The sequence below is a fragment of the Cebus imitator genome, unplaced genomic scaffold (assembly GCF_001604975.1).
Source record: "Cebus imitator isolate Cc_AM_T3 unplaced genomic scaffold, Cebus_imitator-1.0 Scaffold256, whole genome shotgun sequence".
NCBI lineage: Eukaryota > Metazoa > Chordata > Mammalia > Primates > Cebidae > Cebus > Cebus imitator.
Window position 1 is genome coordinate 1,013,822 of NW_016107571.1, and position 13,945 is coordinate 1,027,766.

The window sequence follows — 13,945 nt, forward strand, 5'->3', positions numbered from 1 at the left end:
TGCTTGTGGTTCCAGCTCCTTGGGAGGCTGAGGCTGGAGAATTGCTTGAGTCCAGGAGTTCGAGGCTACAGTGAGCAACGCACTGCAGCCTGGGTAATAGAACTAGACTTTGTATCAAAAAAAAAAAAAAAAAAAAGACAGAAAGAAAGGAAGGAAGAAAGAAAGAAAGAAAACAAAAGAAAAAGGAAAAAGAAAGAGGCAGATTTTTGAGGTCAGATAGGCTTTGGTTTAAATTGAGTCCCCTCTGCTTTCCTGCTTCTATCTCTGAAACCTTGAGTAAGTAAATATCAATTTTTTTTTTTTTTTAGACAAGCTCTAAATCAGAGACTAAGATAGAGATGGGCTCTATCACTGAGGCTGGAGTGCAGTGGTAGGAACACATCTCACTGCAGCCTCAACTTTCCAAGCTCAGGCAATCCCCCCACCTCAGCCTCTCGAGCATCTGGGACCAAAGGCACATGTGACCATACCTGGCTAAGTTGTAAAGAATTTTTGTAAAAATGGGGTCTTGCCATGCTGCCCAGGCTGGTTTCAAATTCCTGGGCTCAGGCAATATTTCCACCTCAGCCTCCAAAAGTGCTGAGATCACGGGCATGAGCCACCTCACCCAGTGACAGAATCTTTATGGGCCTGTTTTCTTATCTGTAAATGGAGGTAAGACTTATTTTATAGGCTTATTAGGAGGATTACAGGAGATAATATCTGTAAAGTGTAGAGCATTCTGGAAGCCTATGGCGAGCCTAGCACTCCAGGGGGCATTAAGTACGTGTTGGTTCGCTCCCTATTCCTGAACTTCCCCTTTACCCCATCTATCCCCCATTCTGCAGACTATCTAGCTAGGCTAGTCCTTTGATTGGATTATTCCAATGTCACTGTGAAATCCTCAATTTGATGGTATGGTACAAAAAAATATCTGAGTGACTCAGTCACTCTTTCATTTGCTTATAAATAAGTCATATAACCTTTAGCTGGGCATGCCCTGATCAACAATTCACATTTGGGGTACCAAAGTCACTTATTTGGATCTGAGGTCTCTGTAATGAAAGTAAGTTATTTCAATAAATGTGGAGAATTTGAAAGAACACCATCAGAGTCCATAAAACCAAGGAGATATGTAATCCCAGTATTTTGGGAGGCTGAGGCAGGTGGATTGCTTGAGCTCAGGAGTTTAAGACCAGCCTGGGCAACATGGTGAAACTCTGTCTTTATGAAAAAATAAAATAAATTATCCGGAAGTGGTGGTGCACGCCTGGAGTCTCAGCTACACAGGAGACTGAGGCAGGAGGATTGTTTGAGTCCAAAAGTTCCAGGTTGCAGTGATCGTGCCACTGCACTCCAGCCTGGGTGACAGAGCAAGAGTCTGTGTCAAACAAACAAACAAAAAACGGTGAGATCAGTGTGGGAGTAGAAGCTGGGGAGAGAACTTGTCTTCCCTGTGCTGTGTACTAACTGGTCATGTTAGTGTCCTCCGGACCGACCAGCGAGCGTGTCAGCGCCAAAGGGGAGAGCCTCATCCTTAAACTGGAAAGGTTATTCTGACATTATTGCAAAAGAGATGCAGAAGCAGGAGGAAGCAGAGGGCAGAAAATGACCATTGCTGTCCCAGCAGCACAGGTCCAGGAGGAGGAAGGCTGCTTGGCACCAGAATGCTAGAACTCCACCTTGTCTCAGGGCCTCTATCTCTGCTTGGCTGCTCTTCATTATAACCAGTTTGCTCATGACAGAGCCTTGTGCTTGGCGACAGAGGTGGTTTCAGTTCTTTCCCTCTCTTCCTGTGTCTCGGTCATTTGGCATACTTAGGGAAGAAAGCAAATCTGGAGTGGAAAGATGGAGGGTTAGGAAACATGGAGGGGGTTGGAAGAAGGTGTCTTTTTGAGCTTCTGCACCCCAAGGCACAGAGCTACTCCTAAGGCACAGAGCTACTCCTAAGGCACAGAGCTACTCCTTCTCTCCTTGTAACCCCTCAGTGCACATGGTAGAGCTCTCTTCTTTAGCCTTAATAACTCTGTGATGCAGTTTGTTTTTATTTTTTGTTTGTTTGTTTTAATATGACACTCCTTTCTTGCGGTGAATTCTTGAGAGCAAGAGCTAGGTCTTATTCATCTTCATATCTCCAGCACCTGGCACAAGGTAGATGCTTAATCAGTGTTGAGTTCATGAGCAAGTGAAATGGAAAGAGCACTGGACGGGGAATCGGGAGATGTGAATTCTAAGCCTGGCTCTCACATCAGCTAAACATGACTTCGGGAAAGTGACTTCATCTTTTGGGGCTTCAAATTCCACCTCTGTGAAATGAGATGATCGGGCCTGAGAATCTTTGAGGTCCCTTTTGTTCTGCTGCTCTGTGAACCTGTGATTCCCCTCAGATGTCCCCATTTTGCTCTGGTACCATCTGACTGTATAGTCTTCAGTTTTAAACATATATTTTGGTAAATAAAAAATTATTATGTAAGATCCCTGACTTGAAAAGAATCAGAATACAATAAACACGAGTGCTTATGGGTACGTTTTGCCCTCTGAGGAATCCAAAAGCAGGATTCAGGGTTGTCAGAGCCTCAAGACCGTCATTTAGACATAGAAGAACTTTTGGTAATAATGAAAGTTTTAGAATCTGTGCACTCTAAGGTAGTACCCGCTCTCCCCATGAGGCTATTGGGCCCTTGAAATGTGCCTAGTGTGACTGAACTTTTTTTTTTTTTTTTTTTTTTTTTGTGTTTGTAGAGACAGGATTTTGCCATGTTGGCCAGACTGGTCTTAAACTCCTGATCTCAAGTGATTCACTCGCCCAGCCTCCTAAAGTGCTGGGATTACAGGCGTGAGCCACCGTGCCTGGCCTGAATTTCTTTGTTGTTGTTTGATACAGTCTCACTCTGTCACCCAGGCTGGAATGCAATGGTGTGATCATAGCTCATTGCAGCTTTGAAATCCTGGGCTCAAGTGATCCACCCACTTCAGCCTCACAAGCAGCTGGGACCACAGGCATGCACCACCATGCCTGGCTATTTTTTTTTTTTTTTTTGTAGAAATGGGGTCTTGATATGTTACTCAGGCTAGTCTTGAACTCCTGGGCTCAAGTGATCCTCCCACCTCAGCCTCCCAAAGTGCTGGGATTACAGGGATAAGCCACTGTGCCCAGCCTATTTTTATTTTTGTAGAGACAGGGTCTTGCTATGTTACTCAGGCTAGTCTTGAACTCCTGGCCTCAAGTGATCCTCCCACCTTGCTTCCTAAAGTTTTGGGATTACAGATGTGAGACACTGCACCCAGCTTGAATGTTTAATTTAATTTAATTTTAATTAACTAACGTAAATAATCAAGCTTGGCTAGTTGCTATGGTTTTGGATAGTGCAGCTCTAGGGTGATGCAGAGGCTTCTAGAGTATAAGCCCCATGAGGACAGAGATTTTCTTTTTCTTTTTTTTTTTTTTTGAGATAGGGTCTCGCTCTGTCACCTAGGCTGGAGTGCAGTGGTGTGATCATGTAGCTTTGACCTCCTGGACTCAAGAGATCTTCCCATATCAGTCTCCAGAGTGGCTGGGACCACAGATGTGCACCACCACACGTGGCTAATTTTTCTTGGCTAAATAAAAAGTTGGCTAATCTCAAACTCCTGGGCTCAAGTGATCCTCTCATCTCAGCCTCCCAAAGTGCTGAGATTACAGGCATGAACCACCATGCTCAGCTTTTTTCCTCTTTTGTTCACTACTAGATAATGGTGCCTATATCAGTACGTGGTAGGCACTGTACGTGCTAGGCATAGCACATGCTCAATACATGTTATCTTTCTGTAGATGCTCAGGCGTGCCTTTCAAGAGAGTGCTGGTGAAAAGGCTGCATAACTGACCATTCACTGCCCCTAGGTTTTGAGTACCTACTTTCTTTTTCTTTTCTTTTTGTTTGAGATGGGGTCTTGCTCTGTTGCCCAGCCTGGAGTGCAGTGGCATGATCATAGCTCACTGCAGCCTTGAACTCCTGGGCTCAAGTGATTCCTCCACATCAGCCTCCTGAGTAGTTGGGACTGCTATCAGGCACCACCATGCCCGGCTATTTTGTTTGTAGTTTCTGTAGAGACAGAGTCTTGCTCTGTTGCCCATATGTTGCTGGTCTCAAACTCCAGGGCTCAAGCCATTCTCCTGCCTTGGCCTCCCAAGCTGCTGGGATTACAGGTGTGAGCCACCATGCCTGGTCCCTGCTTTCTTAAGAAACCTATAAGGAGCCATTCACTGACTAACTGCCAATGGGTAAAAATATTTCCAACTGTGCTCCTCCCTTCCTAGAATGTGACACCCTAATCATGTCCAGTCTGAGCACCAGAAGCTAACAGGAATAAAGAAACTTCTAAGAGGAATCAGATGGCCACAGAACTGACAAAAGATTAGAGAATTCCTATGAGGAAGAGCTAGAGAAGTTCCACTACTATACTGCTGAGGCCACTTTGAGTATGTACAGGGTAGTGATGCAGAGGCTTCGAGTGATTCCTCTCTGTTTCTGTGAAAAGGTGGGCAGACAGGGCTCTACTGCAGCCTCCATTATTTAATTCAGGAGAAGAAGTCATTTAGGCGTTGAAGGGAGGTTTTACTGTCTTCTCTCCCAGACATCTTTAAACATGGAGACAATTCTCATTTGTCTGGAATAAACCTCCTGGAAACAGAGAGGTGCTCATTATGACCTTTGCAGAGAGGTCAATGGCTCCAGCATGGAGCTCTGCGAGGCCAGGCACTGCAAGCCGGGACAGTGGCACTGGACACCTCCCAGGGGCAGAGCACAGCTGTTGGCAAGCCCAGCCAAGAGTACACTGACAGTGTTACTCTCAGAGAGTAAGGGAGTTCCAGGGCTAGAAAGGGCCTTTAGATTATCTACTCCAAACCCTCCATTTAAGATGAGGAAACAGACCGAGAGAGCAGAGTGACTTATCAGATCTCACCAGCTAGTGACAGGACCAGGTCGGAACCTAGGTTTCCATACTCCTAGTTCAGGTCTCCTTTCGCTCCATAATGCTAACAAGCATTAGCAAAATAATGTGCATATAGCTTCTGTTCTAGACTCTGGATGCAGGGCTGAGATGTAGATCAGCTGTCTTTCAAGTCCTTAATGTCCAAGACACTGAACCTCAGAGAAACATACAGAAGGTGAACAATTAAGAGAATAAGCTCATTGCTTAATAAGCATAATGACATTGTATACAAGTCAAAGGTAAGTGCACAGGAAACCCAGTCTGAACAGATGATGTGGAGAATAAGACATTTCCAGTTCTCACCTCCTTTCTTTTTTTTTTTTTGGTGGTGGGGACAGGGTCTCACTCAGTCACGCAGGCTGGAGTGCAGTGGCACAATCTCGGTTCACCGCAACCTCTGCCTCCCGGGTTCAATGATTCTCCTGCCTCAGCCTCCCAAGCAGCTGGGATTACAGGCGTGTGCCACTACCACCCGACTAATTTTTGTATTTTTAGTAGAGATGGTGTTTCACCATGTTGGCCAGGCTGGTCTTGAACTCCTGACCTCAAATGATCCACCCGCCTCGGCCTCCCAAAGTGCTGGGATTACAGGCGTAAGCCACTGCACCTGGCCTCTCACCTCTTTTTCTAACCAAAGTGTGTTTCCCAGAAAGAAATTTGAAAATCATAGGATGAGAAAATGTTATTTCACTTGAGAGAGAAGGTGTAGTAAAATGTGAGAAAAGGTGGAGGAGAAAACAATTTGAATGACCTGGGACACCTCTGAATCTTAACACTGAGAAATGGCAGCATCAACAGATGACAAGGGGAAACACCAGCGGGGAAACAGTGGAGACCGATAAGTCAAGTGGAGGGTACTTTTCTCTGGGCTTAAGCCAAGATTGTCATGTTGGCCCAGCCAGCGCTATTGCTGGAAGGCCATGTGCCTTTTGGGAAAGAGGAATTAGGCTGTCAGTACCCTGGAACAGCAGCATGGCCCCTCTGGGGAGGCTTGGTAGAAGCTGCCCCCTCCAGCTATACCTCCACCGGGGCAGGAAGCTACTGGAAGTTAGCAACTAGGAACAAGTTTCGACCACTAGATTAAAGGAGAAATGAAAACCATTCTAGGCATGTCTAATCTAGGTTGGTGCGGGGGAATCTATTTCTTAGTGTGCCTCTCCCTTGGGAAGGAAATTCAAGTCTATCCGTAAGCTACAAGTTTCCTAAAGCCTGACTTGCAGAGGTTTTGTGTTCGTCATCATCTTAAGAAGGCTACCTATGGTCCCAAGTCATACCCAATGGAGAGAACTGGCAACTGCCCACTTCCTGTGTCGTCATGTCCCTCTCACACACCACTCAGTCAACCTTATTCATCTGGGTATTTGGTCCAGCAGCCTGAGGCTGGAAGACAAATGGAAGCCATGGGTTTCTCCCCGGAAGAACTTGATTAAAGGGAGTCCTCGCTCTCCCCAACTCCCACACTTAATGTCTGCACCTGCGGGCAGTCACAGTTAGTTACTGACCTTGGCAAGTTGAGGCCTTCTGACTCTCAAAGAGGCTTCACTCTCTCTCAGCTTTTTGCTATTTTCGCCTTCGGGGCCTGCGGCTCCTACAGCGGGGAGACAGGAGCAATGGTTCGCTGCAACAACGAAGCCAAGGATGTGAGCTCCATCATCGTTGCATTCGGCTATCCCTTCAGGTGAGCAAGAATTGGTTCCATCCCAGCACAGCTTCTCTCACTGGATTGGCAGAACCTGTTTGGTCTCTTCCTCTTCCAGGAACCTAAAAACGATTTGTTGTGTGACACTCCAGATTCAAATAGAATGATAAGACTTGGATCCTTTCTGCTCTTTAGCAATTTCAGACACACTGACCAGAGCAAAATGTAAGAGAAACGCAGATTGATCACGGTAGAATAATGTTCCAGTCCATGGACAACCCAGGGCAGGTCACACCAGCTCATACAGAAAGAACCCATGTAGTTTGGGATGGAGGCTTACGGGAGCCTGAGCAAGTTGGACAGGTCTCTCTGACCCTCAGCAGCCTCCTCTCTGCCTTGAAGGTAGGGAAGCTTATTAGTAGTTACATCCTAAAGAGTTGATGTGGGGTCCTCAGCTGGTACCACCAGAATAAAAGTGAGCACACCTTGACAGGGAGGTAGAAGCAAACTCTTTTCTGGGTATTTGGGAGCTTAGGAAGTAGGGAGCCCAAGTGTTCAGAGGAGAAAGGGGGTGATAGGGCTTACCTTTTCAGAAATTTCTAGTATCAGCACCCAAGTTATCTTAACTGTCTCTATATATAATAGGCTGTGTCTTTCTCTTTAATTTGTCCATTGTCTCATTGGAAAGCCCAATAAGGCCTGAGAATGGGTGATTCCAACCTTAGCCACTCCGGGCCTGCACTTTCAGAGGCAGAATGAAGCTGATCTACCTAGTGGTTTGGCTACCAGAAATAGAAGAATTGTATATATTATTGTTGTGACCTAAAGGGCGCTGGAGATACTTGGGAATACATGGTCACCATGTCTGGGCAGGGTAGATGAGTGGTGTTGGGGGGGCAGCTGAGGGGAAGGTAGTTTTACTGGAAATTTCAGGGAAGTTCTCATCTTGATTGTAAGGTTCCCTCCAGAAACATTTCTCCCTGCATGACCCCTTTCTTGGCTCTGTAAGAGTCCCCTGCTGAGAACTAGCACAGGACTACTTCTGGGCCAGGGAGAGAGAGAATTACCTGAGCTTGGGATGGCCTCCCCTGCCACCTGCAGGTTGCACCGGATCCAGTATGAGATGCCCCTGTGTGACGAAGAGTCCACCTCCAAAACCATGCACCTCATGGGGGACTTCTCTGCACCCGCCGAGTTCTTCGTGACCCTTGGCATCTTTTCCTTCTTCTATACCATGGCTGCCCTAGTTATCTACCTGCGCTTCCACAACCTCTACACAGAGAACAAACGCTTTCCACTGGTGGTGAGTGAGCACAGGCCAGAAGGAATGGGTGGAGAAACCGAGGAGATGTTTGCGAGGGGCCTGAGGTCAGACCTGGAGGAGAGGACTGACCTAGAGTCTTCCACCCCCACGGTGGAACCTCCGCCTCCATCAACCTCCTGTTGCTTGCTCCTGTTCACAGGAGGCACAATAATAGCAGCATACACAAGCAGGCTCTGGAGTTAGACGGTCTGGGTTCAAATCCCAGCATGGTCACATTGCTGTGTAATCTTGGACACACAGCAAATGTGTCCGATCTTGGGCAAGTTAAATAACCTCTCTAAATCTCAGTTTCCTTAACTATAAAATGGGGATAAAATAATACCTGCCTCATAGTTTTGTGTGTGTGTGTGTGTGATAAAATGAGAATGCATGCAAGGTATCTAGTACATAGTCTCAATAAGCATTAATGACTATTAATATTACTCCTCTTTACTCTCTTCCTATGCAGGCATGTAAGGCCCCTGGGTGATTCCAACCTTAGCCACTCCAGGCCTGCACTTTCAGAGGCAGAGTGAAGCTGACCTACCTAGTGGTTTGGCTACAAGAAATAGAAGTACTATATATATTGCAGTTGTGACCTAAAGGGCCCTGGAGATAATTGGGAATACATGGTCCCCACGTCTGGGCAGGGTAGATGAGGGCTGGGGGCAGCTGAGGGGAAGGTAGTTTTACTGGAAATTTTGGGGGAAGTTCCCATCTCGACTGCAAGGTTCCCTCCAGAAACATTCCTCCCTACATGACCCCTTTCTTGGCTTCGTGAGAGTGCAATCCCTCTCTCCCTGGCCCAGAAGTAGTCCTGTGCTAGTTCTCAGCAGGGGACTCTTACGGAGCCAAAAAAAGGGTCATGTAGGGAGGAATGTTTCTGGAGGGAACCTTGCAGTCGAGATGGGAACTTCCCCAAAATTTCCAGTAAAACTACCTTCCCCTCAGCTGCCCCCCAGCCCTCATCTACCCTGTCCAGACATGGAGACCATGTATTCCCAAGTATCTCCAGGGCCCTTTAGGTCACAACTGCAATATATATAGTTCTTCTATTTCTTGTAGCCAAACCACTAGGTAGGTCAGCTTCACTTGCCTCTGGAAAGTGCAGGCCCGGAGTGGCAAAGAGAAGGTTGGAATCACCCAGGGGTGCCTTAAGGGACCCCATTTGCCTCCTGCAGTCTGCCACTTGTAGCTGAGCAATGGTGATAAAAGGAAAAGCTGGGAGGGAAAAGTGGGGAGTTTAGGTTCCACTTGGGATGAGTGGGTTTTGGGGTGAGGCTGACCAACAGATGCCTTGGTACATGCAGCCAGACCTTAGGTCTGAGGGCATTAGTAGGGGCAGACTGAGTGGCAGGACCCCTTTGGGGGCAGTGAACAGATGCCTCAGGACCACCTGGGCTTTAGGCACTGGATAGGATGTCAGCTATTCTGGCACCCTGGGATTGTCAGTATCACGGCAAGAGGAAAAGAAGTGAGGGAATTACTGGGCCTTTCTGAATGTGTTTCCCATCCCTCTGTTCCTCCCAGGACTTCTGTGTGACTGTCTCCTTCACCTTCTTCTGGCTGGTAGCTGCAGCTGCCTGGGGCAAGGGCCTGACCGATGTCAAGGGGGCCACACGGCCATCCAGCCTGACAGCAGCCATGTCTGTGTGCCATGGAGAGGAAGCAGTGTGCAGTGGCGGGGCCACGCCCTCCATGGGCCTGGCCAACATCTCTGTGGTGAGACCTGTGGCCACTGAGGGAGGCAGCACCATCCCTGCTGCCAGGCCGTTCCCAGCTAGCAGGTCCTAAAAGGAAAGAGAGGTTGTCCCAGAGCTGGTGTCCCTGCACCTGGAGCGGGTGCCCTCGCTGTGCTTCATGCTGGCTGCTGGCTCTTGGCCAACCCTGAGAAGACATTTTGGGATGACGGGAACCCAAGAGCCACTTAGCCTTCTGTTCCTGCCTCCTTCTGCACTCCACCTCCAATTCCCTTCTCGTCTCCCCAGCTCTAGGCACACTCTCTGTGATACCTCTCCTCCTCTTGCCTGTTTTACACAATGTGTGTGAGCACATAAAGGGGAGCCTGGGGCTGTGGTTGAGCTTGAAGCCGGGAGCAGACCCAGCATGAATGGGAAGGGGCTTAGAGTCGCTCAGCCCTCCAGCCTGGAAAGGGGCTTTGGGCCAGAGGTGGGTCAGCTGAATATGTATAGATTTGGCCATTCCAGTTGTTAGAATGTTGGTATGTCCATATTCATTGGTAAAGAGCTGAGGTCTTGAGCTTCTCAAATGCTGCCCGTCATCCCAGCCACCTCAGCCCTGTTCTGAAAATGACTTGTTACCACAGCTGAAATGTTTAATGGCTGGCACACCAAGAACACACTTCTGGAACTTGCTGGAGCCCTGCTGATAGGTTTCTCCCCCCAAAATTTTATTGTAAAAGTGTTCACACATACAACAGTTGAAACAATTTTAACACCCACATACCACCTAGACTGTGCCATTTACTAGACTTGCTTTACACGTATTTATTCACGTATTTATCCATCAATCCATCTTGTTTTTAATGCATTTCAAAGATAATTTGAGACATCAGTACACTCCCCTCTAAGTACTTCCTGCTGTGAGGTTTTAAAAATATTTTGAATAAATATTTGAATATAACTCTGGCTGGGTGCCTGATCACAGGGAAGGAGCACCTTGGACAGCTCCTGCCACACCCACTGGGCAGAAGGTGCTTAGAACAGGGCCTCACGTGTGCTGCGGGAAGCGTCCCAGCTCTGACTTTTGGCACCTGGCTATGCTTTGCACGATGCTCAACTAAAGGGCCAGATTCTGCTAGTGGCCAAGCTACATCTTGGGTTCATGCTGTGGACAGAGTTAGACACTTTCACCTGGGTTCCCCAAACAGGTGATGGCCCTGAGCCCTGCCTCTATACCTCTATACTCTTATATATGATCTATATATGAGTTCTCTGTCTTAATTTAGTCTTTCTAGCCCTCTGTGCTTCTTCCCTGCATAACCCCCCACCCCCACTGCAAGAGGAACTCCCCCTCACTGTTCCCACAATGACCCCCTGACTATTCTCACAAATTCCCCTGATGTCTTTGCAGCTCTTCGGCTTTATCAACTTCTTCCTATGGGCCGGGAACTGTTGGTTTGTGTTCAAGGAGACCCCGTGGCATGGACAGGGCCAGGGCCAGGACCAGGCCCAGGGTCCCAGCCAGGAGAGCGCAGCTGAGCAGGGAGCAGTGGAGAAGCAGTAAGCAGCCCCCTACCTGGCTACTCCCGAACTGGACAGCACCTCTTCAACCACCTCCGGCTTCCAGGACCTCCCTCTTCCTACTCCTCCAGTTCCCCTCCCCCATCATTCTGGTCTTTGAGCTTTGAGACGATGGGCAGGCATCAGCTGTTGGAAACCTGGGCAGCCCTCCCAGTGGCTTCCTGTTCTTCTTGCTGGAGCCAAGAATGGCAGGAGCTCAGTGCTTCTTGTCCAGTGCCTGGGCTCAGGGTTCTTACTTGTACTCTCACAGTCTCTGAGAATCAGCCTCTCCTGCAGGTGAGTGGGCAGGAAATCGGTGCCCTGAGACTGGTTCCTAGCAGCCACCTTTCTGTCAACCTCCAGCTTCAACAGTAGTAGGGGAAAGGGAAATCAGCTATTAGCCTTCCCTTCTGGTCCCTTGTGTGGAGGCCCCAACAGTGGTTTGGTGACCCCTCCTCATTGGCTGTCATCTAGTCCCTGTGTCTGATCTACAGTCACCCCAGGACTTGGTGTGCCTCCCACTGTCTTCTTTGGCCTCTGCTCACCCAGAGTCCACCATGTGTGAACCAGAGAGGCCCACTAGCCAAGAAAACAGTCCCTTGGAGGGTCCTGATGAGGCCTAGACTCAGCTGGGAGCAAGGTAAATTGCAACTGAGTTTCAGCTTCAAGGAAGTAAAGCCAGTAAACTTGCTGGCATGATCAATTTCTTCTATTCCCTCAATCCTCCCACCCACCAGGCTGGGGCACTTTCCACCAACACTCTAAACTCTACTTTAGAAACTCTCTATCTTCCTCCCTGTCCTCCTTCTTGGTCTCACACTTGGGAGTCAAAATGTGGAGTCTAGGACCTGCCCCCAATTCCTTTACTTCTCTGTTTATCTCCCTTCCCCAGCCTCTTGCATCTGAGGCATTTGAGATCCTTTTTGAAGTCTGTCCAGGCCTTTCTTTTATTCTTGTGGGGCCAGAAAGGGGCTTAGGAAGGGCCAAAGGACTATCATGAGGCTAAATTGCCCCTGCACCCCAGGATGGATGGGCCCATTTCTTCCTTATTCATTGCTCAGTTTTTTTCCCCTGCTAGTCCTTCTTTCATATTTCTCCTTCTTATCTTTTAAACAAGATGTTCCCCTTCCCCATGCCCCTCTATTCCTCCCCTGTGTCCTTATTTCTCCCGGTCTCTATCCCCTCCCCAGTCCATGGCAGGCCGATGCTATTGGTGCTTCTTCACTTTGGGACCCAGATCCATATTTGTCTTTAGTGTATATCCTCTTCCTGATACCTCCTTCAGTCCCTCTCTGGGCCCCAAGGCTGAGAGTCAGTTAACTGGGTTAGGACCATTTGCTTCCTGCCCAGCTCAATCTGCCCTGGCCATAGGGCTTCCCAGGGAAGGAAGAAGAGGGAAGAATCCAAGCACTTTCCAATCCAGTGCCAATTGGCCTGCTAAGCATCCCAAAGGTGAATGTGCTCTGTGCCAATCCCTCCTCAGGACTGAGTCAACCCCCTTCAACCTCCTCACCTCTCTAAACACCATCCATAGAAACATGTACATTACTGGGGTACCTAGGAGTCAGGACTTTTGCCTTCAGGCCCGTCATTTCCTCTTGATGGGGAAAGGGTGAGATTTACGTCCCCAAATGCTCCAGAGTCCTTCAGTGAAAGAATCATTTTTGTTTGTTTGTTTAAGATTTTGGGGAAGATATTCGAGGAGGAAAGAAAGGAGATGGGGTGAGAGGGTTTCTAAGTCTGAAACTCTCTCTGTCATGAGCTGTCCCCATGGTTACTCAAGGACAAGGGGGGACAGTTTTGCCTACAGCTCCAGAGACACAGAGAACAAAGGGGCGACCTTCATTTTTCTTTAAGCCAGCCTCTGTGGGGGTCTGTGAGCAGCTTCTACTGGGTCTTTGTTTGGATTCTGTGTCTGTATTTATAATTTATTTGAAATGTGCTGGATAGTGTTCTCATTTGGGGGCTGAAGTTAGCAACTGGCCCTTCAGCCAAGGAAAGTGGTTGCAAGTGGGGGTGGGGGGAGATTATATTCACTCCTGCCAAGGACTCCCAGCCCAGAACTCTCTTTAAAGCAAGGAAGGCTTGTTCTCTTTCTTCTCAAGAGGCTCTCTTGTTCTCTGTCAGAAGAGTCTTTTTTTTTTTTTTTTTTAATTCATGTGGAAATCCTATGGAGAGTCTCGATTTAGGCTATGGCGTCACTCTCCATGGCCACCCTAAGAGGAAAGGCTACTTCACCTCATTACCTCCAGAGGGCTGGGTGGGGCCAAGTACCTCATAGGACTTATGTTCTTTCCAGCCAGGGCTGGCATCACTGCTTTGCCCAGTGGGGCCTGAGGTAGAAGAAGGTGTCTGGTTTCTCCAGCTGCTGCAGGAGGCTAATGGGCAAGGCACTTGCCCTTTGTCCCACCAGACTCTAACTCAGTGCCAGGGTGCCCACCGAGGACCTTTTCTGGACATGAGTTTCCTTCCCTGTTGTGGTCATGAGTCTCTTACTTCTGGGATTGCAGATCAGGGGTGGGGGGAGAATGTTGCATGTTGTTTTCTGGTGCTTGTTATTAAACATTTGAATAAACAGTGCTGCAAGTACTTGCTATGAAGGATCTGACACCGGAGTCCTTCTGGGGATTTGTTTTTCTTCCTTTCTCTTGTTTTAAGTTCTTGGACAAATATCAGGACTTTCTGATAAGTCAGACTGTTTTTTTGGGGTGCAGAGAGGAGAGCGGTTGTTACTAGCAGGTTCTGGTCTAGTGACATCTCCTCTTTTGGTGGCACCCAATTAGACCAAAGTAACTGGGACTCATTAAC

The 13,945-nt window shown here is 48.1% G+C and overlaps 1 protein-coding gene across 1 annotated transcript in view; it reads left to right on the plus strand.

Annotated features, from left to right (window-relative positions):
- SYPL2 (synaptophysin like 2) overlaps positions 1-13,745 on the plus strand; it is a 17,320-nt gene extending 3,575 nt beyond the window's left edge. The window contains exons 3-6 of the mRNA XM_017499263.2: positions 6,507-6,631; positions 7,694-7,895; positions 9,426-9,617; positions 10,989-13,745. Of these exons, the coding sequence (XP_017354752.1) occupies positions 6,507-6,631; positions 7,694-7,895; positions 9,426-9,617; positions 10,989-11,141 (672 nt within the window). The 3' untranslated portion in view covers positions 11,142-13,745. The remainder of the gene's footprint in view (positions 1-6,506; positions 6,632-7,693; positions 7,896-9,425; positions 9,618-10,988) is intronic.
- Positions 13,746-13,945: the final 200 nt, after the last annotated feature.